The following is a 25,110-nucleotide window of genomic DNA, read 5'->3' as shown; positions in this document are numbered from 1 at the left end:
TGTCATTTACTGACTCGCTATCATATTCCAACACTTGGTTCAGGGAGTTTCCTCCCCTTGCAAACAACAACATATTATTTATGACTGTTTCAGCATTTCCTTCTTTGGGGTTTATCTTGGCTCTTTCAAACTGCATAGAAATATCTAACTATTATGTACTCTTTATGTATGCATGGTAGGGGGTACAGAGAGGTCAGGGAAAGCTGTCTTTAAATCCATCTCGCTGCAAAAGAGCAAAACAAATTTCTTTTGGAGTAAAAGGGGAAAAAAAAGGCTAATATACACTTTGCTTCATGAAGTTGATGAACTGCAGATAAAATAATTAGGTGTGACGTTCCTGGCTGCAGTGACTTACAAAATCTGCAAGAAAAGAAGCAGAAAATGGGGGGAGACACTCTGGATTCTTGAACCTGCTTCTCAAAGAGCTCACATGGTTTGGGTCCAAATACAGTGAGTACGATTCATGGATTCCTCTCTTATCTGAGAAAGTTCGAGGAGGGGACAACCTCCTGCCACCATCCCCCAACCTGTGCTGAAAAGTAATTCCAGTCTGGATTCCCAGGCAGACTCCCCCACAACAGTGAGATTCAGAGTGACTCGGTTAGGGAAAGGAAACGTAGAACTGTGAAGCCATTTTCATTAAAACATGTGAAAAATAATTATGCTGAATTCTTCAGAGATCACTTTGTTTGAAAATATTTTGTGTGCTTGACAGTTTTGACTATTAAACTCTAGAACTGACAATATCTGAGACCTCTGAAGAATTAAAGTGAGTTATGAAAGTCACAAACTGCTGACAAAATTGGAACGTGGATTAAACATGTGACGCACATTTGATATTGGTGAGAGTTAGCAACTATGTTTGATAATATGAGTATATATTGGAAAGCCTTTTTTTCCCCCTAATGTGTCTGGTGCCTATAAAACTGGTCTGAGACATCTGGAAAGATTGGGTTTGAGAAATACAGATGGAATAGAAGTGGTTCTACAATTAAATAATATGTTCAGCGATCAAGTAATCGCTATGTAGACTTGGAAGTTTCCCCAATGTATTGTTGAGCAAACTGCCTAAAGCACATTTTAACATCCATTTTCTCAGTGTTTTCCATAACTCAGAAACTCATACGGCCCCTTTTTCCTACCTTCTGGGAATACAAGCTTGGCAATATTACTTAGTTATTCTAATCAGGTAGGTTTTCTTGGCTCTTCATGTTAATCACATCAGACAAGATCACAGTGCAGTTTTTGCCTTGCAAAATGAAACAAGGAATAACACTTTGGCACTGGAGTTCATAACCTTTTTTTAAACCTTCTCTATCATACACTTTATCCAGTCTTTGAATTTATTAGCAAACAACCTGCCTCACCCAGATTCAGTGAGCTGTAACACAGCTCCCAAACTACTAAAGCAGGTAAATGGGAATTTAATCCAGCAAAATGAATTTCAGTACCCTTTGACGGTGAGGCCAGAGAAGGTGAACTTTCTACTAACTCAGCGAGTGTAAACTGTAAGTGCTCCAGGGTAAGAACTTGTTATACAGATGTTAAAAGCCTTTAGATTAAATTGAAAGTGAACTAATTATGTTGTTAGCTTCTGCCAAACAGAACAGAGTTACAGCAGACAGAACATGACAGATACTTCTTACCCTAAAGCCCTGCTCCTTAAATAAGAAAGGCTACATAGGGGACAAGTCTTAGCACTGGAAAAGAGTATATTAGTCATAATACTGGTATTTTTTACAAGCAGTAAAAGGGATGTGAAAATGAAACACATAGAAGGAAACTGTATAGAAAAGTGAACTTGTACATGACAAGTGAGCAAGCCTTAATGTGTCTATTGCATAACCACAGCTTCAGCATTCTAAGAAATTACAGAAAGCCTAATAACAAGCCCCACATCTTATATCTTGTCTACGGCAAATACTTTAAATATATGTATGTATTCTTTTGCTGTTAAAAAGAAAACACAAATACTGCCCAAAGACAGTATCACTGTTTGGAGGAAGCGGCCTTTCAGAAAAATGATCTCACCTTGCCCTATATTCCTATGCAGAGCTGACTGACAGTCAAGAGAATCTGACAGCATTTTTCACCTTCCCAGACAGGTGGGCAGAATTTTACTATCTTCTCTCTCTCGCAGCTCCTTAGGCAGCATCAGACAAGCTGTAAAGGTACACAAACTGCCTAAAAATTTAACACTAATTTCTATTGAAAGTATTTATCGCTTTGTTGGAAGGCAAAAGAGGTTTTGTAGCTCAGATGCATGTGTGTTAAGGAAGCCTTCCCAAAAATCACAACTCACTCTAGGAAAAGGGTTGCCTACCCCCACCATTACCAAATGTAAGATAATGCTTTTCTCAGTTTCTTTTGGAAGTCCAAGACAACTCATAATTCCAACTATTTCAGTCCCAGCAAAACGTACTAACTGTTTCATTGCCTAGATTTGCTGCTGCCTAGTTATCATTTTCAATGGAAATTTGTCCTCAAAGTTCAAACTGACTCTTTTGGAGAAGTAAGAGCTCCATGTTAACTGTATATAAACCACATCATACAGGAAATACTTGAACTTGTGCATCTAAATCCTTCAGGAAAAGCTCACAGCCACAATGATGCACTATGCAACAATATAGAAGTCTGGCATTTTACTTGTTAGCGGGAGACAGTAATGTCTAGCAAGCCAGCTCTGATCAGCTTTTCACTTTTATGTCACTTTGCAGGAAGACTGCACAACTGTTTCAATTGCAGCAGTTACACGTGATTCACAATACTGCAACAATGACTTCTAAGCCTAAAGTTCTGCTTTGAATGTACAGCTTCATCATCCTGCATACCTTGGGTGTTTGGAAAGCAAAAAAACAGTCCTGAAATCTATATTGCAATGAAAGACCACAAACAAACCCAGCCTTTTCTCACTCCCTCCCCTGCTCTTTTTTCACCTTTTTCTTCTGCTATGTGACATATGGATCGTTTAACTCCTTCACACTTCAGCAGCAATGGGCAGTATGGGTACTCCGAGTCTAGCACAACTTGATCCAGTGGCTGGAACTTTCCTTGTTGCTGAAAATACATCAAAGGGATGATAAAAGCATTATTATACTCTTAAGACATATACACATACGCATATACAGAAATACAGATGCATGCAATTGCCACAGCTTTAGAATAAAGGACTTGAAGATTTACTTTGAATGGTACCACAGGACATTTAGAAACTGATTACAAAATAAACTATAAATATTTATTCCAAACCAGTAAATATCTGCTAAATGCTGAACTCTTCAACTACTGCTCAGAAGAGTCCAAATTTAAAACTTACATGGGAAAAACTAATGTGAAGTACAGCAACATTTTTTTTTGGAAGATGACATAAGATGCAGTAGTCAATGTGTGCCAATAGTGTCTGAGACCAAAACCTGTTGGATTAAATCCAGTGTCATAACTCCCATTCAAAGTTTGCTTTTCCCTCCATAAAGATAAATCTCAAAGGAGCAGGGCAGCTTCTGGAACATAGTATTAACCTTTCACCTCTGCAAAGTCAATTTCAGTTTGGCCACAGTATGCATATAAAGCAATTTTGGCAGCACTTAAATAGCCCTACACATGACAGAATCATCAAACAAATCTTGCCGTTGCCAAACAATGCATAATCACTCAGCACAGTTTGGCACAACTGGCAGCCTTCCCCTTGGAAAGATCCTTTAGCGCATCAGTACAAAGACTCAGTGAGCTCTCCACCCTTGGAGAGTGCATGGTGTCAGGAGCCAAAGCTGAAATCATTACATCGCTTAGCATGGAAAAAAGCACTTGGGTAAAATGCTTTCATTATTAATTAATCCTCTTATTAGGCAGACAGAGCCTTAATAAAAATAAGAATATACTGTATAATAAGATTTAAAAAAAAAAAAAAACAAAAAAAAACTGAATGAATTTTTATTTTTTCCAATTTAAAAGATGCAATTACAATGGCAAAACACTACGAGAGGCAAAAACAGAGCTGAAATTAACAGCCTCCTGTAGGTAACTTAACTGCACAAGCCAGCTTGTGTCCAGAAGTAAGACAGCTACATTCACCTCCTGAAGGAACAGAGCCTAAGCTAAGGAGGTCTACTGGACAGGAGATAGCTCTGCTCAGAGACTTCAGCAACCCTGGATCTGACTTTCAAAATGAAAAGATGGCACAAAGAATGACTCTACAGAACCCAGTATCTTAACACTCATCAGGTTCAGGTCGGCAAATAAATCTGCTGCATTCAAGCTGGCTTTGCATGAGGTATCTGCTACACAAGCCTCAAGACTTCCCTTTACTCAAGAGACAGGTACTTGCTCACCCCTTTGCTATTTAACAATACATAATCTCTACAAATACTAGGTTCTGAAAAGGCAGTGTTTCAAGTTCAAACTGCCACAGAAAAGTTACTTCTTCCCCTTCCACAGCATCCAAATTCATCTTTCTTTTTCCCCCTCTTTCTCAAAGTGAATCACCCACACCTCAGGATGGGCATTAGTCTGTTCTATTATGATGATCTCTACCATTTTAAAATGAATAGTTCTGGGATAAATTCTCACAAAAGGACAAAAGATTCCCTTCTTCTTTTACAAAGAGGGGATTACATTTTGTTCAGGTTCCAAGCTGATTCATGGAATATACTTTACTGGACACAAAACTAAGAAGGATGAAAACAAAGATACGTATAAGGTGAACATCTCTGCTTTAAATGCAAACTAAATTTCCCACAGCAGGGAAATCATTCTTCATAACATTAAAACAGTAACAGAAATAATGTTTTCTCCTGAGACTTTCAGTGAAAAAATTAAGCAGGCTTACCTCTTTGTCTGCCTTCATGAGATAATAAAGTATCAGAAATAAGGGGTCCATCGGTGTAATAAAGAGCAGGCGCCCATCTAAGGGACAGATATATAAAAGTGATATTAGTACTACTAGACACAGAACTACTACTGGATCTGTTTGTTAGGATGCTTTTCAGGAGCGTGGGTGAGAAAAGAGGATCTTTTTCACATTAAGCATTCCAGTATTTCACTAAAATGGGCAGGAAAATTCTATTTGTGATTTTATATTAAAAATACAGGGAGCTCAATTCTCAACCCTGCCAAATGAAAGTACAAGCTCTGTTGCTTCTGACCTGAAGCACAATGTTTTCCCTTTTCCAGTGATACACTGAAAACAACAAAATTAAAGCTGCCCTCTATTGGCAGATTTGAGTGAAATGGAATCTTACTTTGAGATACAAGGTAAATATCCAGCATACTCTGCCCAAATGCTGGACAAGGGAACCCCAGTTCAGAAAACATTTCACCAAGTGCTTCATTCAAAATTACACCATCATTTCAGAATGATGGCTTACTCTGCTTCCTGCACAACTGAAGGTAATTTGAAACAATGTAACATGAAGGATTTTCACCAATTAGATAAAAATAATTGATAAGAACATGACATTAATTAGCAAACCAAAAACAAATAAATCTAATTTTTTCTGTTTCAGTTCACACAATTAAGATAATTAAAGAAAGAAAATCCCACTGGAACAGCCTTAAAACTAACTAAAGACAGGGTGGCAGCAAAGTGGTCTGGTCAAAGTTGACAATCTGTCTGTAAAACTGAGATCATGCAATGTGTGCAGTCTCTACAATCTGTACAGCCAAATTAGCTTAGGGATCCAATTCTCATTTATTTCTAAGCTAATTCCAATTTTTCTGTCCAGAGGGAGTATCAAGGACACGGCTAGTTGTTATAGGACTACTTCTACAGTTTCTGACAAGCCTCAAGGATACTAAATGACGTAAGGCTGGTGCAGAGTGAGCTCTTACACTGTATTTTGCTGTCTTCTCCCTTGTCCTGTTGCTCCACACCCTTCTAAAAAGTCCCTTTTTCACACAGAGTGTGGTGGCACACTGCAACAGGTTGCCCAAGGAGGTTGTGGATGCCTCATCCCTGGATGCATTCAAGGCCAGGCTGGATGTGGCTTTGGGCAGCCTGGTCTGGTGCTTGACAGCCCTGCATATGGCTGGAGGGGGGCTTGAAACTGGATGATCACTGTGGTCCTTTTCAACCCAGGCCATTCTATGATTCTACGATGATTCTCCCCTTCTCCCCTGCCTGTTTTTCCTGAAGAGTTTATCCCTGTCTATTCCTACACTCTAGTCGTTTCCTTCTTTGCAGATAATTAGATTTGCTTTAATTGCAAACACACGGCTTTCCTGTGTTGTTCATCACCTGAGTGTTTTCCCAACTCCATTTGGGAAAAAAACCTCCACCTTTTATATTTAAAAAAAAAAAAAAAAAAAAAAGAAAGAAAAAGAAAGAAAAAAAAAAGAAAGAAAAAGAAAAAAAGAGGCAATTACTCCTTAAGGCAACTGTTTCCCAAGGGCCAAAGCAGAGGTTAGAAAGGGAGGGGGAAGAATATAGAATGGACATAATTGGGAGCAGGGAGCAGACTTGGTCTTTTGGCTCATCCAGAGGGAATAAGGAAAAGCTCACAGACTGCTTGCATTGCTATATACACCTGCAAAGTACATTTAAATGTTAACACACATTTGGGATATTACCATTAAGGAAGGTATATGTCTGGTGGGGTCACCATTTATTTTATTATTATAAATGGTCTTTTTTCTAGTTACAAGCAGACCAAAAGGACATGCCTTCATCTCCTGAATGGATACTAATTACATAATCTATGGAAATTATGCGAGCAAAACACTATACCAGGGATGCCCACAATGAAAAAGGATTGTTAAAGTCATCATAAGCGGTTACACAAACTTCTTTTCAACAATTTTCAGAAAGATGAGCTAGGATCAGAGACTATGATGCTACAGATGAGGTCACTTAGGCACAGCACTGAAACATCACCTTCAGACAGCAGGCTTATCCCACAGCACTTACAGTGAAGACTACAGAAGTAATTAAAAGAAAACCAAATCAAACCACACTCCAGTGCTTCAAGTTCTGCCTAGCATTGCTCTGCTTAGCTAGCTCAGGCTTTCCAGCCCTTTTTTCCCTTCTATAGGATAAGAAATATTTTACGTACAGCAAGGACTTTCTGGTCTGACTGACAAGGAAAGCTAAGTATTTTATGGCAGCTCAGTTTAAACACAACTGAACGACTCCCCCACCCCACCATACCCTTCCTCAAAGACAAATGAACATCTGTCTAATTGAACTTGCCAAAGGCAGCCTTTTAAAAAGAGACCACAAAGCCCCCAGCCCCGCTTAAATCCAGATGGCAAATGAGTGTGTCAGAAGGTGGGGATGTGATGCAGCATGCCTCAAACAACTAAAAGAAACACCTGTAAATTTAATAGAAGAAAGAGAGAAGGTCTCTTTGTATGAACATTAGTTACGGTTAAGGGAAGGATACATAACATTACTCACCTTGTTGAACAGTCTCACCTATAAACCAGGAATGATATTCCTCATGAAAAGCTTTTACTTCAAACAGCTGCTGTGCACCGCTGTTGAATAAGTAAAGAGTTGCTTCCCCTGTTGAAAAAGAAATCTGGTTTGTGTTGTAGGCTTTCACAAAAATCAAAAGAATACCCAATACGCCTGAAGAATGTGCCTTATATACTTACACACACAAACATACACACATTCTACATAAACTCACTACAAAGAAAGCTCAGACAAAGAAAACTATTATATGCAGATGTTCGTTTACCAGCTCTATAAACCAAACTGAATTTGAATCAATAAATAAGATGTGTGAATAGTTCATCTTACAACACAAAGCCTTTGATCCAAGCCCAAATCAAAATCACACAAGAAATTACTTTTTGACTGTGCTGAAGGGGGAAGGTGGAAACCCAGAAAATTTCCTTTCCTTCCGTCATGCTCGTCTCCAAGATATCAGAGGTGAGGTTAGGGTAACAAAACCCTCAAGTGATAGTGTGATGTCTTTTTCTGTGCATTAAAACAGACACCAGTAACTTGGTACGAGCAGACGTGTAAGGTGAACAAGAGAATATTGACAGTTTGAAAAGGGGAGCTTTATTTTAGGCTGCTCCATAGCACAGCTCTGCTGATTCATGTTAGTTTTGGGTTCTAACGAGAGAATGACAAACACCTTACAAAAAAAGTCTTGTATTTTCTATGTCTAAGCTGGGAGGAAGCCACCAGAACTGCAGAAGGGGCCACTGATGTTCAGCTACTTGAGTCTGCAGGCTGGATTAGTCCTGTCATCCTCTAGAGGCAACATCAGCTACGGCACCCCTGCTCAAAATATACAGCTAGCTCCAAAAAGTTTCAGTGCAAGCCCTTACAAGCTGATGTCAGCACTGCTGTTTTCAGCCTGGACAGATCCCCCAGTCTTACTGAAGGAGGTCAGCTAAAATGGGCAGATGCATCTTTTTTCAGAAATGACTGATGATGCTTTTGTTCCTCCTTTATCCAAATGCTGACAGGATGTTTAACCTCACCTAAGATTACAGATTCAGTTCTCTGACAATAACATTTCTTTTGGATGTGGGAGGAATGAACAGCAGATACTAGGGAGAGCAAAGTTATCCATCACTACCATGTGATTCTCAGCAAGGGTCTACATCAGTTTGATCAGCACCAGGCATCAAGATGAAATCACAGAAGTTGCACAACTTAAGACTCCTACCAGTGAGTGTGCCAGCCAAACATGGTGGAGAACAAGGAAAAGTTGTGAAATGGACCATTTCTATTGCCCAATTTCAGCTTGTTTTATCTGCTTACATTAAAATGACAAGCACCACAGGTGATTATCAACACTATCATTAGAGACATTCTCCAGTGGACGGAGAGAGAACCTAGGCAGCTTTGCTCCTAATTTTATCACTTCATTTAGCTGCTTCAGTTTGTAGCATAATTATTCCCCTTGCTCTAGTTCAGAGCTTTGAAAAATGCTTCTCGCAGTACTTCTGAATTATAAGTTGAAACTCTAGTTTGTAGTCTTTGTACAGGACAGAAATGTTGACCTTCTTACCTGTCTGTGAAAAACAGCCCCAGCTCCCTCAGCCTCTCCTCATAGGGCTGATTCTCCAAGCCCTTCATGAGCCTTGTTGCCCTTTTCTGGACCTGCTCCAGTACCTCCATGTCTTTCCTGTACTGAGGTGCCCAAAACTGAACACAGTACTCGAGGTGAGGCCTCACCAATGCCGAGTACAGGGGCAGGATGACTTCCCTAGTTCTGCTCACCACACCATTGCTGATACAAGCCAGGATGCCATTGGCCCTCTTGGCCACCTGGGCACACTGCTGGCTCATATTCAACCAACTGTCCATCAGCAAAATATTTATACAACATTTGTCAACAACAATTTGTTTGTTAGACCCAAGCATAAGCAACAGACATTACCAGTTCTCAGTCCCTCCATTTTCAAATACTACACTTATACGCTACCTCACTGAAAGTTCACTCAGGTCTATAAATAAGCTTCTGTAAATTCTAAAGTAACACATCCAGGCTTTCAGTCAAATCACTGCACTTTTAGTTTTTCCCAAAAACCTTTCCCGAGATCTCCTGTTCTTCAAGTTGAATATATCTCCTCTTCCACACAGAAAGGCGTTGATATGTGTGCTTTTCAAAACATAATAGATTACAAGACAACATAATAAAGCAGGTGGAAAATGTCTGTGGCTGTATATTCTCACAGCAAATCTAAGCAATCAAAAAATAGGTAACATGATGAGGATAAATGATTTCACATTCTGTATCTATTGTTCTTAAATTACTCTTTCAGGAAGACTTAGAAATGAGTACACCATGTAGTAAAGCGTACATGAAGACTTCAGTTACAAACACATAAATAGCAATAGAGAATTTCAAAATGAAAACACGTAACTTAGAAATCAAACGAGATGGTGAAAAAGGAAAAAAAGCATGAACTATGTCTTTAAACAAAAAACATTAACCCTAACCAAGGCTTACTGCTAGTTTCTATTCCAGTATCTCATACTGCAAATATCACGTTACTTAAACACTAATAAGAAATCCTTGACAAAAAGGGCAATCTGACCAGAAGAAAGTAACTATTTGTGGGATGGTGGTGTGATCACCTGCATTTGCTGGTCCTTCCAATGTATTTTGAATTTTAAGTGCCACACCATCTACTAATAAGAAAAGAGACACCACTGCTTGGAAAAAGGAAAGAAGAATATTAGATTTAAAAATGAAAAAAAACTCAAAAAGCTTGGTAAGTATAACTGAGTTACTTTTCTGTTTATTTTACAGCATAAGATGAATGGTATGAAGCCTAAAGTTGGATTAAAAAAAAGTCAAAGTTCAATACCCAACACTGCAAGTTTCCCAAATCGAATGCATTTAAAAACACAACTTAAATTACAATTCTTTTTTGTGCTGCCAATATTCCTGATGAATAAACAGTTCAACCAATTAAAATTATAAAAGAAATCCTAAATGTTTGCACAGCATTAACTATCTGGCATCAACAGCAGTATCTTTGGCACATAAGACTTACATTATCATCACTATTTCAGCTTGCAAAATACAAATAGTTTGGTAGTAGAGGGAATCAACCAAAGCATTAACAGGCTCATGTCACAATTCCAAAACTTGCCTGTGCTTGGATTGCGTAGTTTTGTAAACACAGGTTCGCTGTCAGGTGTCTTAGGGGGTTCAGTAGCAGCCTCTGTGGAGGGAAAGGAAAAAGTTATGAACTTGTGAACTGAGAAGCAGTTCACATTCTGCCACGCTTCTCCAAGACATTAACAATTAATTGGATTGAAGCAGTTTGAAAGCTCACATATTTTCTGTCTAAAGTTACACGCATCAGCACAAATCCATCCTACCTGATCAAGGTACTTCAATTGTAATTCCAGACTTCTGGCACTCTCTTATTTGCAACAGAAAAGATATGCACCTGGGGATTTAGATTTTGAAAACCACTTCCCCTCACAGAGCCTCAAGCAACAGTACTCCTAAGCTTGATATCTCAGTTAAGAGAAATGAATTGATGTGTTGCCCTAATTAGTCTCAAAGATGATTGGAACACTGGTAAATTAGGCAAACCACTGTGTGGATCTTAAAAACACACCAGGTAAAATACTCAGGGATATGATTTAGTGTAGGGTTTTTAGAGTTAGGGTTCTGGTTAGGCTGCAGTTGGACTTGATGATCTTCAAGGTCTTTTCCAACCTGGGTAATTCTATGATTTGTAGGAAGATACAGTGATCTTCTAAAGCATTCAGGAATTTTCAGATTATTCGGCAATATGAAGCAGGAATTGCCTGAGTGGTTGTTACATGAAAAATATACACACTTGTTTATCTGCTGTATAGAATCTGGAAAAACAAAGAGTGCATTTAATTCTCCACACAGGAAAAAGAAGCTGAGAAAATACAGCACTTCTGGCTTAGCCTCCTGATGGTTGTTCTCTTTTCTGTGTATTTAAGCAAAAAATAAAAGCCAGACAAAAAACAGAGCTGCAAAAGTATATTTTCTATGTGAAATTAAAAACAAAACAAAAAACACAGCAAAAAACCCAGAAAGGAAACAGCTCCCATAAGGATGCTTACTGAAGCTTGAAAACCATCTTTAAGGATCCCCAGTTCGTTAGATTCTATCCAAGTTCTCTTTGTAGGGAAAGTCTACTTATATTTATGAAAACAACTTCCCACATCTGAGTGAAGAGCAACATGACAGCTTCATCTTTCTTAGCTTGCAGACTGCCAGTTCTGTCCCAGTTCCTTTCATAAAGGCATCCATCAGAGCAAGGAAAATAACTAAAGCATTTCACATCCATAACCAGCATCCAGACCCTGGAGAACAGGCTGACAGGGACCAGGCTGCTGCTTGGGTTGCTGGGCTGCTGCTGAAAGAAGAGAGAAGCAGCAGAGGTGGCTGCACAACTGCTCCTCCCAAAGGAGGTTGCTGGAGGGAACAGAAGTGTGACACTGTCCTTCCCCTTTTGGTAGTAGTCAAGTAGTCAGGAGGTTTACTGACAGAGACTACCCAGTTCTTTTCTGTGAAAAACACGGAAGTATACAGCTCAAATGCATTCAAAAATAGCCGCCCCCTGACTGAAAGCTGCTCCCCAACACCTCAGGAAAGGACAGGTGGGTGGACTTCTCACAGGCTGTCCTCAGGTACCTCAGTGGCTTAGAAAAACCCAAAGCCCCAGACAAACAACTTTCATCTTTCCCATCTATTCCTGGGCATTCAGCTGTGCCCCAAACAGAAATTGCCCAGATGAAGCAACAGTGGCCTAATTGAGCACTGGAACAGGCTGCCCAGGGAGGTGGTGGAGTCTCCATCTCTGGAGATATTCAAGACCCGCCTGGACGCCTACCTGTGTGACATGGTGTAGGGAGCCTGCTTTGGCAGGGGGGTTGGACTCGATGATCTCTAGAGGTCCCTTCCAACCCCTACAATTCTGCGATTCTGTGAAGCCATAAGCAGGGCATGTCTTTTTGTTTGTTTGTTTTTCAAGCGCGTTCTGTGATAAAACATTGGATGATAACGGTTCTTAAAGGTGTTTGAAGAATTTACAGCCATTTTCTTCCCTTGAATTTTCAGCTGAGTCTTCAGGTAGCTTGAAAAAATGCTTGAAAAAAGTTTCATTATAAGTTGGGAGGTTTTTAATGGAAAAAAAAGGAGTCTATATTTGCTAACCAGACTTACTTCATATGCTGATACATAAACACACACGGTTGTCAAGCTACATTTGTCCTGGCAAAGGAGAACTTCAAATATCTATAGCCGTGTATATTTCATTTTTTGACCATACTTTAACATTGCTGTATTTTTTTTGTTACTTTTGAAAACGCTGCCGTGATTAATGACAGCGAAAAGAAATGCACCGCATGTGTTGACTTTGATGTGTTTCATACGAACATGTGAAAATATACACACCAAATACAAGCTTCAAAATCTAAAACACAAAGCAAAACAAAACAAAACACAAAGGAATTTTGAGCGCTCACTTGCTCCGCTTTCTTCATGCGTAGATTTATGAACGCTGGGAACAGGTCCAGCTGAGCCTTAGCTGCATCTTGTAGAACGTGAACAATTAAGCAGACAACCCTTCCTAATGTAGCTGTTTTTAATGAAGTCTGCATCTTTATTTAGTTGATGTGTTCATTCCTCAGCTTTCCAACACCAAGTGCATGTTCCATCCTCGCTGGGATGCCTGCACGAAGGGAACTCGGCTACAAAGCCATGGGCTGCAGTGCTGATCCCTCATCTCACATGGCACCCTCCAGACGGGACACACAAAGAGGGAGCAAAGGGAGAAGTGGTTTCTTCCAGCTTCTTGCACCTTGGGTTTCTTCCATCTGTGTTCAATGCTCTGCTTCCAAGTCCAGGTTATCTTTCTATCCAGGTATCCTTCTGTTACAGATCGGCTCTACTAGATGTCAAGTTGGCAGGCAAATGCCTGCTTGGAAAACTGGATGCAGTATGAACATGGCCTTATGGGCAAAGAAGGCCCTATTTATCTGAATTTAAACACTTACTGACTAGGAAAATGCAGAGCAAGGGATTTTCAAAGTGAGGTGTCCGAAGCCTTTCTGGTGCGTGTTCAGGCCTTCAGCCAAGAAAGGTAACTGGATTTCTTTAATGTCATTACATTTATCAGCCCTCGTGTTTGGGCAAGGATCTCTTATGGCTAAATGAACAGACTTCTAAAAAAGCGGTTCTGAAGAGATTTTTGAGCAAAACTAAGAGTTAAGATAGGTCTAATGGGAAATGACAGATGAATGTCACTACTCTTAACAGCAGCTTTTTCTGTAGCTCAGCTTTCCATTACAGAGAAAGAGAAAAGCCTGTTGTATTTTGTGGAGGTCACACATACAACCAGACAAATCCTGGAAAACATATAAACAGAACCAAGTGAAAATGGACCAGCTGTCTAAGGATTTCTGGCAATGGTTTGTTCCACAATGGATTGATATGAGGCATTAATGAATCTGGCCACTAAAAAAATGCTGCTGGTATTGCAACATGAATGAACTGGAAAAGAACATAAAACTCCCACTAAGATCTATGCAACCGTTACAGATGATGCAAGGTCTGTCCACCTTTTCTTAAAAACTGCTTATAGATACTATATATAACAGACTAATATCGAGTTATATGGAAATCCCATGCAAAAAGCTGCCAGCCAAGCAAGCAAAAGGCTGTAAATATCTGTCAATTGCGTCAGAGGAAAAAACCCTCCACCACCACCCTACAAAAAACCAGGATCGTTTAATAGTCTGGAATTATAAAGTTAAGATTTCATTTAAAAACAGATATTAAACCATACGTCACCTATACAAGTCTTTTCCATTCCCTTCTCAACTTCAAGTCATGCAAAAAAGGTGTGTCAGATGGAGACACAACGGAGCTCATTTAATGGACATTTTATGGCAGACTGAACTATGTAGTCTAGAGGTGCAAATATGTTACATCTAATAATTGTTTTATTTACATTCCTTCTAGAATCAGTCAAGTAAATGGCTTTAATTCAGTGCCTGTGCTAACGGTACATGAGCAAAGTCCTCTGTCCTGCAGCACACCCTGAAAAAAAGCCCAACAAGGAATAATGCAGGACTTTGTATCATTCTAACTTTTAATATCTTTGCAAGTTTCAAGATAATTATGGATTAGCATAATGAAAAAAATCAGGTATGCACTGACTGAGGACACAGTTCTATAAACGGCTTCAAATGACCAAAATTCACAGGTCACTAGAAAATGCAGTCTTGAATTCCTCACCTCTGCTGCTTTCTTTCCACTAAAACCAGCAATTCTGTGGCCACATGGCAAGTCAGCTCAGTTTGCTGATCCAGCTGAGAAGAAACCACTCATTTCCACCCAGATCACAGAATCACAGAATGACCCGGGTTGGAAGGGACCTCAAGGATCATGTAGTTCCAACCCTCCTGCCTGGCAGGGCCACCAAACATACACATTTACTAGATCAGGTTGCCCAGGGCCCCGTCCAACCTGGTCTTGAACACCTCCAAGGACGGGGCATCCACAACCTCCCTGGGCAGCCTGTTCCAGGGCCTAATCACTCTATTAGTGAAGAACTTCCCCCTAACATCCAACCTAAATCTTCCCTCTTTTAACTCAAAACCATTTCCCCATGTCCTGATCAGTAAACTACTGCCCCTTACTATAGGGTTTCATGTGGAAAAGAACCTGTGGCAGCAGCAGGCAATAGAGAAAACAACCTATGCTGTTCTGTATGTGACATTGAGCTCTTTGATTAGTTTAAGAGCATTAGAAAACTACATTATATGCCGATTTGAGGTGGGAGAGCACGAGAACAGCCATTAGACATCAGTGTGTCCCTGGTTGACAGTGCTCTAGAAGATTGCTACACAGAACACAGCTCCATCACCTCTGCAAACAGCTGCTCTCCCATGAGCTGGCACAGAAGGCAGAGCTTCACATGAGCACCTACTTGATTTTCGGAGAGCTTACCTTGGTCTTGCTCAGTTATGACAGTTTGATATTACCTCACCTCTTATCCTCCTGACCATACATAGCACTGGCTTCAGCAAGGGGACTTCTGCAGCACCTATTATGAAAGCTAGAACAGCAATTTGGTAATCACATTTGTTATCTGCTGCCTTAAGCAAATAACATTTAATGCAGTGTAAATGACACCCCCTTAAGCTCTTCCTGGCTCCCACTTCACCTGGAAACATTACAAGAAAAAGGTTTACTGAGATACAAAAAATAACATCAAGTTTCTATCTTCAATCAAACTTCACATAGAACTGCCAGAGCAGCCTTGCGCCCCAATATGCAGCCAAACAGCTGCACTGAACAGTAAGAGTTTTGCCTAAGAACAGCCTTTAGCTTTATCTTACACTGTCACAGTTCACTTCTGAACACAAAGCCACGTGCTCACAGACTCACTGGCAGTAATGGAGAGTACTAACTCAGCAGTTCTTGAAATGAGAGGCTGGGCAAATCATGCAGTGAGGTCGAAGCTGAATGAAGAAGTCAGTCTTAAGAAGTTCAAGACCAGGTTATCACTTGAAAGACTGAAAACTTCAGATTTCCCTTCTCAATATTTATAGGGTCAACGCTGGTGCAGCTGTATTACTGGCTGAATCAGCCTTATTCCTATGTGCAGAGAGGCCTAAGTTGGCATATGTTGGTCTCTTCCAAGCCAGATGGCAGAAAGCAGAGGTAGGAGATGGCGTTACACATTAAAACATCTCTTTTCATTTCTTTTATTTGCTATGCTTCCTTCTGGCTCCTTAGCTTGCCAGTTTTATCTGCTTTATACACAGCTGAGCTCAGTACACATTTGAAGAGATGTAAGAAATACTGCAATTTACCTGCAGGCAAAGGGCTTTGTTCAAGAGATGCAAATGCCAGTTTAGGGGGAATTGAAGAAAAATATGCCCAAAGAGTCCTAAAATATGCCTATTCACACTCATTTGTTAAGAAGGTATAAATACGTGCAGATAAAATGTAAGACTAAGTAAATATAAAGTCAGATAGTTAAAAATACACATTTTAAACTGTGAGCTCTAATTCCAAGTTCTGTCTCTAAATTACTCTGCAAGTTCTGATGCTCAGGTGGCCCACCCAGCTTTGACATTTGCTACAACTTCTGATACAAGTTTTCTACCAGCACAGCTCTGTGGGTTACCTTGTAGCAGATACTTAAAACAATCATTTTAGTGCTACATAAAAGCAGGTATCAAAGTGTTTTTAAACACAGGGGGAGAGAATGGTAACATTGAACATCTCTCAATAGGACCCCAAGTTTTCAAGTAAAACGCATCCTTCTGTTGTTGCATGTTGACAAAAGCTCCTCGGTCTCACTTGAAAGAAAGGATTAATTTAATGCATGTTGATGCCCTATGGTTTGGCATCACGGTTCATTTATTTCTGCCTCCATTTGACTTCTGGCATATGAAATTTGTTCCAAAAACTTGCCGAGCATTCTGTGAAACTGCTCATTTTATTTTTAAATAAGTAGCTCCTAAAAATAATAGGATTGTTAAAATCCCTCCCTTCGTGCGGTCCTTCCAGAGCCACTAAAATAGCAGCTCTCATAAAACAATACAAAAGCTCATCAATCTGCTGCTTAAGAAAACAACGGAATGAAAAAAACTTGCCCACTTCAGAAAAACAAAGGTTGAGCTCAATCATCAGCTTGCAGCTAAACCCCTACTTTTACTTAATGCAGAACAAATCAAATGCAGCAGTGTTAACTTAGAGCATAGAGAGGAACAGCAGACTTGGAAAACCACGTTCAAATGGTGACCTCTTTGCTAAAGCCAATGGAAGGTTTAAATATATCAGTACTGAGATAACACCTACCCCTGCAAAACTGTCCTTCACATGCTCCCTGTCCAGCAGCTGGTGCATGTGTTTGGCTGCTACTGGTAAGACCAGTCTGAAGTCATTATATAAGCAAGGTACTCAGCACAGAGCACAGAGGTTCAGGATGGTCTCCAGGCGAGACCTTATAGCTCTCTATAACTTCCTGAAGGGAGGTTGTAGTGAGCTGGGGGTTGGCCTCTTCTCTCGTGTAATCAGTGATAGAACTAGAGGGAATGGTTTTAAGCTGCACCAGGGGAGATTCAGGCTGGACATTAGGAAGTATTACTTCTCGGAAAGGGTAGTCAGGCATTGGAATGCACTGCCCAGGGAGGTGGTGGAGTCACCGATCATGGGAGTGTTCAAGAAACGTTTGGATGTTGTGTTGAGGAATATGATTTAGCTGGGAAGTATTGGTGATGGTTGGACTAGATGATCTTCTAGGTTTTTTCCAACCTTGATAATTCTGTGATTCTGTGAAGGTGATTCGTTATCATGAACCTAGATCAGATGTGTCACACAATGCTATTGGGGTCTTAAAGAACCCAGACAGAATCTCTTCCACAAATGTCTATCATTAGCAACATCCTGGCTGGGAGGTAGGTGGGCTATTACCCTCAGGAGCCGCTTTGCTTCCCTTGCACCTATTTAGTAGCTAAACCTATGTATGAGGAAGCTGCATACAAAGCTCTGCTTTCTTAAGGGGAAGGGGGAGAAGCAGACACCTATGTAATATAACCACCCAGATTATCTAAATACTAAGAGAAATGCAGAAGAGCACAACCTGGAAACTCAAGACACCCAAAAGCGAAGTCCATGTGGGTCCTTCAGTACTCAGGAATACTTTGGTGTCTCTAACATGACTCCTCCAGTGCTCCAGATTTGTCTTCTTAACCATGGATGTCAACCACCCCCCAACCTCCCCAGAAAATCAAGTTCAGATTCAGATTTCCAGCCAAGCTCATAAAATGCCCTGGAACGAGGAGCACGGCAAAGACACAGGCAGGTCCACACAGAGCCAGCTCAGGTCCACCAGGACTTATTAGTTCAGACAGCGCCAAAAGCAGCTGTACTGCAATATTGGTTCTAGAAACAGCAGAGATGTGTTAGCATGGCACTTGAAATAATAAATTGTGTTAGTGCTGAGAAGAATCTACTATGGGCCAAATTTGGAGCCTGTATAGCCACAGCATAGTTAATCTGCAACTGGAGAAACTGCCCAGAGGGTTGACTTTATTTTAAGCACAGCTCTACCTCTACATGCATGCCCAGTTTTTCCATCCTCACCAAGTTTTACACTCTGATCACCTCACTCTGTATGACCAATCCTTTCATCTACCCTTTTCCTGATTGTTTATTGCTTTCTCTTGATGATTCACGTCCAAAAGATCAGAGTGGTTGAGGTTGGAAGGGACCTTTAAGATCATCCAGTTCCAACCCACTGCTACAAGCAAGGACACTCCCACCAGACCAGGTTGCTTAAAGCCCCATCCAGCCTGGCCTTGAATGCTTCCAGGGAGGGGGCATCCACAACCTCTCTGGGCGACCTGTTCCAGTGTCTCCCCACCCTCATAGTTAAAAATGTCTTCCTAATATCAAGCCTAAATCTACCCTCCTGCACTTTAAAGCCATTCCTCTTTGTCCTGTTACTCCATGCTCTTCTAAAAAGTCCCTTCCCAGCTTTCCTGTAGGCCCCCTTCAGGTACTGGAAGGCATCTATGAGCTCCCCCCCAGAACCTTCTTTCTCCAGGCTGAAGGGCCCCAGCTCTGTCAGCTTGTCCTTGTAGGGGGTGTGCTCCAGCCCTCTGATCATCTTCGTGGCCCTCCTCTATACACACTCCAATGGCCCCCTTTCCCTCTTGCATTGAGGACCTCAGAGCTGCATGCAGTACTGCAGATGGAGTCTCACAAGAGCAGAGGGGCAGAATCACAAGCTTCCTCTGAATGCTCATGATAAGGCTGCAAACTGCCCAGCAGCGTGCACGCTTCAAGAGCAATGGCCAAAGTCCAAATATGAATCTCACCTTCCTTATGTCTACACTTTTACATGGCATACAAGCAGCAAGAACAGATAAAAGGTGAACATGGCAATATTCAGAACTCCAGCCATATCCTTGCCTTGCTCTAGAAAGCTACTGAATGGTCAGACTGACTGAGAACTCAAGTTTCAGTTCTCAGTGTTTTAATTCTATACTTATAATAGACTTTATTCTTTTTTAGACTCCTGTATGGAGTCAGCCATCATCTGCAGCCATACAGGAACTTCTAAGATGTCACAACCAATATAACATAAATGACTTTTCCAAGCAGAAATGGTATTGAGTTGTGTAGGATGATATGCATTAGCTTCACAAGCTGCTCCACACAGATTGAGAAGTCCAAACTAACTTAAGTACCTGAAATCAGGGCCTTGGAAAGAACCTTTATCATGAGAAAACTTTCGGAGCTTCTTGTATAGCATTAGAACATGCTCTTCTTCTTCCTGCAAGGTAAACTTGCCACTTAAACCCTTTTTTACAGCACAGAAACATGTAACTCTAAAAAGGGATAGACACTAAAATTAAAAATCTCCTTATGCAAAAAAAACCCCCACAACAATAACTATTACATTTATTCCATTTCAGCAGTATTACTCATATGATTGGCAAGTCTTATCAGCAGTGGACATCTGAAACGATCAGCCAGTGATCTGTTAAAATCACTGAGTGCTCTGGGGTTCTAGTAAGGCTTAATAAAGTTTCTTACAGGTCTGGAGCACTGTATAAACTCCGTCGGAGCTACTCTGGCATAATTGGTAATACAAACTGTCTGGCTTCGTGGAAGTTACAAGCTCTGGCTCCAATCCTACCAAGTCTTACTGAAGAATTTAACTCACTGCGCAGAACCCACTACTCACACATAAATTAAGGATATTTACAAATATTTGCACAGTATGGACATCTGTTGGCACAGCCAGTCATCTGGTACAGGATTCAACTTAAAACCTAGTCTGCAGAGAAAGGAATTCCTCAATTATCAATTCCTTTCTTAGGCATCAAGTATGTCAGATGCCAAAGGCTGGAACTGAAAAGCTACAACCAGAGCAAGAGAAGTGAAACCAAGAGTCAGTGAAACCATAACAATTGGTTCTGTTGGTTCTCTTGTAACTAGAGCAGCCCACTTTGTCAGTGCCCCAAGGCTTCCTTCCCTGGTTTCCAATCCTTGTTGAACCAAACTCCTTAACACTAAAACCTTTTGTGACATGTGAAATTAAATCTGACAGCCACGTTTACAGCCCATGTACAGAGCAGAGCTCCCACAGAATTGTTCTGAGTTGGGAGGAATCCCTAAAGGCTGCCTCTTCTGGCTCCTCTACAATAGGGGATACCTGCAGGAGCCTGACTGAATGTCTCCAGGGATGGGGCATCCACCACCTCCAAGGCAACCTGTGCCAGTTCTAAATCTCATCCCTTTTAGTTTGAAACCATTTCCTCGTGCCATGTCACAGCAGACCCTGCTGCCTGTCCCCTTCCTCCCTGCAGCCCCCTTTAGGCACTGATAGGCCTTTCCCAACTCTCCTGAGCTCTCTGTCTGCTTAGGACACGTGCAGGCCTTCCTGCTCTGCTTCAGAAGTACAGACATCTCACTGCCGACGAGGGCGAAGGAGCTCGTTAATGAAACTGAGGCTAAGGGCACTAACTCATTTCCTCAATAAACAGATTAAATAATAAAGAAAAACAAACTGCCTGAAGGCGAGGCAGGCAGGGGGGCGGTGCTGAGGCTCCATCTGAACGCTGACCACTTCTCACAACCTCTCTCCGTCGCTCACAGCATCGTCTATGAACTGGGACGATCCCACCACCATAGGAAATAAAAGCATTTGGGTGCAGTGCGGGACACTGGGGGTCCTCTCGGGACTTCGTTTGGGGGCTGTGTCACACAACCAGGGCACTCGCCTCCTAGCCGAGCTCCGTCAGCGGCGGTGTCTTATGAGCCCGTCCCACCTCGGGGCCCACGCGGGGTTACCTGGTGCAATGAGCACCCACTGCTCAGGGTGCTTCCCCGCGGGCCGCCGCTCCGAGCCGTTCATACTCCTCCGACCCCACCGGCCGCTCCCGCCGCAGCTCCGGCCGCCTCCGCAACATGGCGGCGGGGCGGGGACGGGCCGAGGAGAAGCGGGAACAGGCACCCGCTCCGTCCCCCCTCCTGATGGAAGAGAATGGTACGAGCCGCTGGAGGCGGGGCGGACGGCGGCAGAGCGGCTCAGTTGGGTCGCTTCGTCACGCTGTCGCCCTTTGGGTCCTTTCTGGGTGCCTGGGATGTGATGCCCATCCCACCATGCTCACTAACTGTGTCACTCAGTGCCACATCTGCCCTTTCCTTGAACACCTCCAGGGATGGTGACTACAGCACCACCCTGGGCAGCCTGTGCCAGTGCATCACCACTCATTCTGAGAAGAAATGTTTCCTAATATCCAACCTGAACTTCCCCTGGTGCAACGTAAGAAACGTAAGACCAATAACATAATACCTCTCATCCTATAGGGGCCACCTGTGAGAAGAAGCCAACCCCTGCCTCACCACAGCCTCCTTTCATGTTGTGGAGAGCAATAAGGTCATCCCTGATTCTCCTCCAGACTGAGCAATCCCAGTTCTCTCAGTCACTCCCCATACGACTTGTGCTCCAGACCTTCACAGCTTTGTTGCTCTTCTCTGGACACACTCCAGAGCCTCAGTGTTTTTCTTGTAGTGAGTAGCCCAAAACTGAACACAGTACTCAAGGTGTGGCCTCACTAGGGCTGAGTCCAGAGGGATGATCACCTCCCTGCTCCCACTGGCTGCACTATCGGATACAAGGCAGGATGCCATTGGCTTTCTTGTCCACTGCTGTCTCATGTTCTGCCACCTTTCTACTAACACATGTTAAAGCCCAGACTGGACACAGCTCTGATCAAGCTGCTGTCATTGGCCCAGCTCTGAGCTGGAGTAGTGTGTCTCCAGAGGTGCATAATATCCTGGTAAATGCGTCCTGCACCTACCGATAGTCCCAAGGAGACATAGGCACATATCAAGAGCCATAGATATGCATACACGTGCACGTGTGCATTAACTTATTGTTACCAGCACAAGAACGGGCTGATGGCCTCTGTCCTAGAGATTTAGAAGACAAACATTATATGTTATCAGAAGTATTAAACTATACATATCAATTGTAAATCTCAGAGATATGAAACAAATATTAGAAACATATTGACGTCTATGCCCTCAAACATAACAGAATAACCAAGGCCAACATATGCTAAACAGCTGAGTTGATGTAAGGCTGAAAAAAATAATTTCCTGAAGTCGGAGCATATACATTCATAACTCTGAGATTACACTAATCTAAATTTGTTTTATTTAAATTTTCCTGTTTTGTTTTCTTTTTCCCCCTTGCCTGAAGTGAGATGGGATAGAAATGCCAAAGACCACACTGTACCACGTGTTTTGAGGAAGTCCCTGCTGAAATCACAGGGCAGTTCTGCTTTCAAAGTGACTGTGAGTTGCCCTGGCATGTGCCTGGATTGCAGCATTTGCTGATGGATCTCCTAAAACTCTCTTTGGTACTTGTTTTAATGAAGACAGAAAGAGGCTTCCAGCTGTCCCACCATCACCTGTACAAGAGTGCTGGAAGAGCAGTGTAGGGTTGGTTGCTGCATTTGAAACTTTTCTAGAAGGAAAGCCTTCCATATGGTGAAAAGGTTCTCTGTAAATAACAATAACAGCTTGGCTTCCAGTCCTGAAAAGACACTGTGATGCATGGTAGGCTGTTGTACACTGCCAAGCTTCACGAGGCTCAAGAAGACAGGAATCCAGCTCTGCAAGCAACAGGTGCAGTGTCAAGGTCAAGCCCAGAGGCATCACCTGCAGTTGTTCCACTCACCCTGTTTCCTCCCTGACTGTGATGTGTGCAGGATCTCGTGTGATGGAAATATTATACCAAACATCACTGTACATTTGCAAAACTGAGTTGTCAAGCTCACATTTTCAAAGCACCAGTCTATCCTCATTCATGCATGTGGTAAGCAAGCTCATTTTCAGAGGTAGTGAGTACTTTACATCATTTTACATCTGGAATGGATGTTCCAGATGCCTCCTCTTTCTCTTCTCTTTCTCTTCTCTTCTCTTCTCTTCTCTTCTCTTCTCTTCTCTTCTCTTCTCTTCTCTTCTCTTCTCTTCTCTTCTCTTCTCTTCTCTTCTCTTCTCTTCTCTTCTCTTCTCTTCTCTTCTCTTCTCTTCTCTTCTCTTCTCTTCTCTTCTCTTCTCTTCTCTTCTCTTCTCTTCTCTTCTCTTCTCTCTTCTCCTTTTCCCTTCCCTTCCCTTCCCTTCCCTTCCCTTCCCTTCCCTTCCCTTCCCTTCCCTTCCCTTCCCTTCCCTTCCCTTCCCTTCCCTTCCCTTCCCTTCCCTTCCCTTCCCTTCCCTTCCCTTCCCTTCCCTTCCCTTCCCTTCCCTTCCCTTCCTTCTCCTCACCTCACCTCACCTCACCTCACCTCACCTCACCTCACCTCACCTCACCTCACCTCACCTCACCTCACCTCTCCTCGTTTATGACCATCTTCCACAATCTTTGGATGCATATTGGCTTTGAAATCTATAGTGATTTTTTCTCAGAAACTTCCACTTAATAATGTTTTTCTCAGGTATTTCAAAATGCCTCAAAACTGAAATTCTGCCCCAAATTTCTGCCCCAAAATTGAAATTGATATGGTTTAGGGGTTTCCTGTAGGTATGGTAAAGGGAAGATGGTTGGACTAGATGATCTTATAGGTCCTGTCCAACCTTATGATTCTATGATTCTTGAATGGGCCTGAATAATGTTTTAAAATGACATCAGTTTGGAATGAAAATAATGCAGTGATTTATACATATTAAATATTTAAAGCTTTCTGTTGTTACTCACGCACATTTGTGATATACTATCTGTCTTTATAAACCAATGACATATGGTATCATTATAAATAAAAGATATACTAATTGGGGATGTCTGTCAGGAGCTGATGGTACTAAAATGGTGTTTGCTTAAGGATTGACTCTTTTCCCTTCAGGCTTGCCAATGATTTTAAACTTTCCTGATACCTGCCAGGGAAAAAAGAAGAAGAAGAAGAAAAAAGGCCTCAGTTGAAAACACTGGACAGCTCTGAAGTGCTGTGGTGATATCATTGTATGTACTCCAATCTTAATTTTACACACATGGCTATTCTCATTTGGGTCAATATGACTCATCACTACAGAAAGCTGAATGCATGCAATATGGGACTGCATCCTATCGGAGGACAATCATTTTACACATTTCAGAGCCATTTGAGATGCATTCAAACCTCACCTGCTTGTTGTCCATTCATTCAGTTTTGCTAGGGCTGCTTCCAATAATCCAAATGTCTAAGCAAATGTAAGCATTCCTTTTTGCCAAGCAAAAATTACTTCCTGCTGCCAAGGAAATGCTACCTTTGTCCACCTTCAGCTGTGGAATTTATCCCTTTCTGTGCTACACAAAGTGAAGCGACTTTTACTCGGAGCAAGAACTGAACCAAATTTCAGAAGGAAGTATGATTCCTTGTTAAGTAAAGGTTGTTTAAAAGACAGAAATGTTGCCACTTATTATGTTTTATTTAACAATTTTTCAACACACAAATTACAATTACGGCCACTTTTACCCATTTTATGCTTCGATGGTCCAAACATTGATAGTTGTAACTTTGAATCCATTGATCTGCAGGCTTAAGGGTCAGCTGTATGTATGGAACAGTGCTACATCCCATCAGAATGAAAGTCCAGTCAATACACGTCACTTTAGCTGATGCACCAAAACACAGAA

General features: G+C 41.7%; 1 protein-coding gene across 8 annotated transcripts in view; it reads right to left on the bottom strand.

Moving 5' to 3' along the window:
* The window catches only part of RNASEH2B (ribonuclease H2 subunit B), a 40,121-nt gene extending 18,710 nt beyond the window's left edge, over positions 1-21,411 (bottom strand). For 2 of the 8 annotated variants that reach the window (XM_085536220.1, XM_085536218.1), the window contains exons 1-5: positions 21,212-21,411; positions 10,561-10,632; positions 7,391-7,498; positions 4,826-4,902; positions 2,937-3,057 (exon numbers count right to left, since the gene is read on the bottom strand). In XM_085536220.1, the coding sequence (XP_085392346.1) occupies positions 2,937-3,057; positions 4,826-4,876 (172 nt within the window). In that variant the 5' untranslated portion in view covers positions 4,877-4,902; positions 7,391-7,498; positions 10,561-10,632; positions 21,212-21,411. Of the gene's footprint in view, positions 1-2,031; positions 2,164-2,936; positions 3,058-4,825; positions 4,903-7,390; positions 7,499-10,461; positions 10,633-19,672; positions 19,759-21,211 lie in introns of those variants that run through there. The other 6 variants (XM_015851856.2, XM_015851853.3, XR_014942137.1 and 3 more) reach the window with 5 other exon arrangements.
* Positions 21,412-25,110: the final 3,699 nt, after the last annotated feature.

This window comes from Coturnix japonica, chromosome 1, assembly GCF_054131305.1.
Source record: "Coturnix japonica strain WE chromosome 1, WE-NBRP24, whole genome shotgun sequence".
NCBI lineage: Eukaryota > Metazoa > Chordata > Aves > Galliformes > Phasianidae > Coturnix > Coturnix japonica.
Note: the sequence above shows the minus strand (reverse complement) of the source record. Positions and strands in the feature narration are given on the sequence as shown.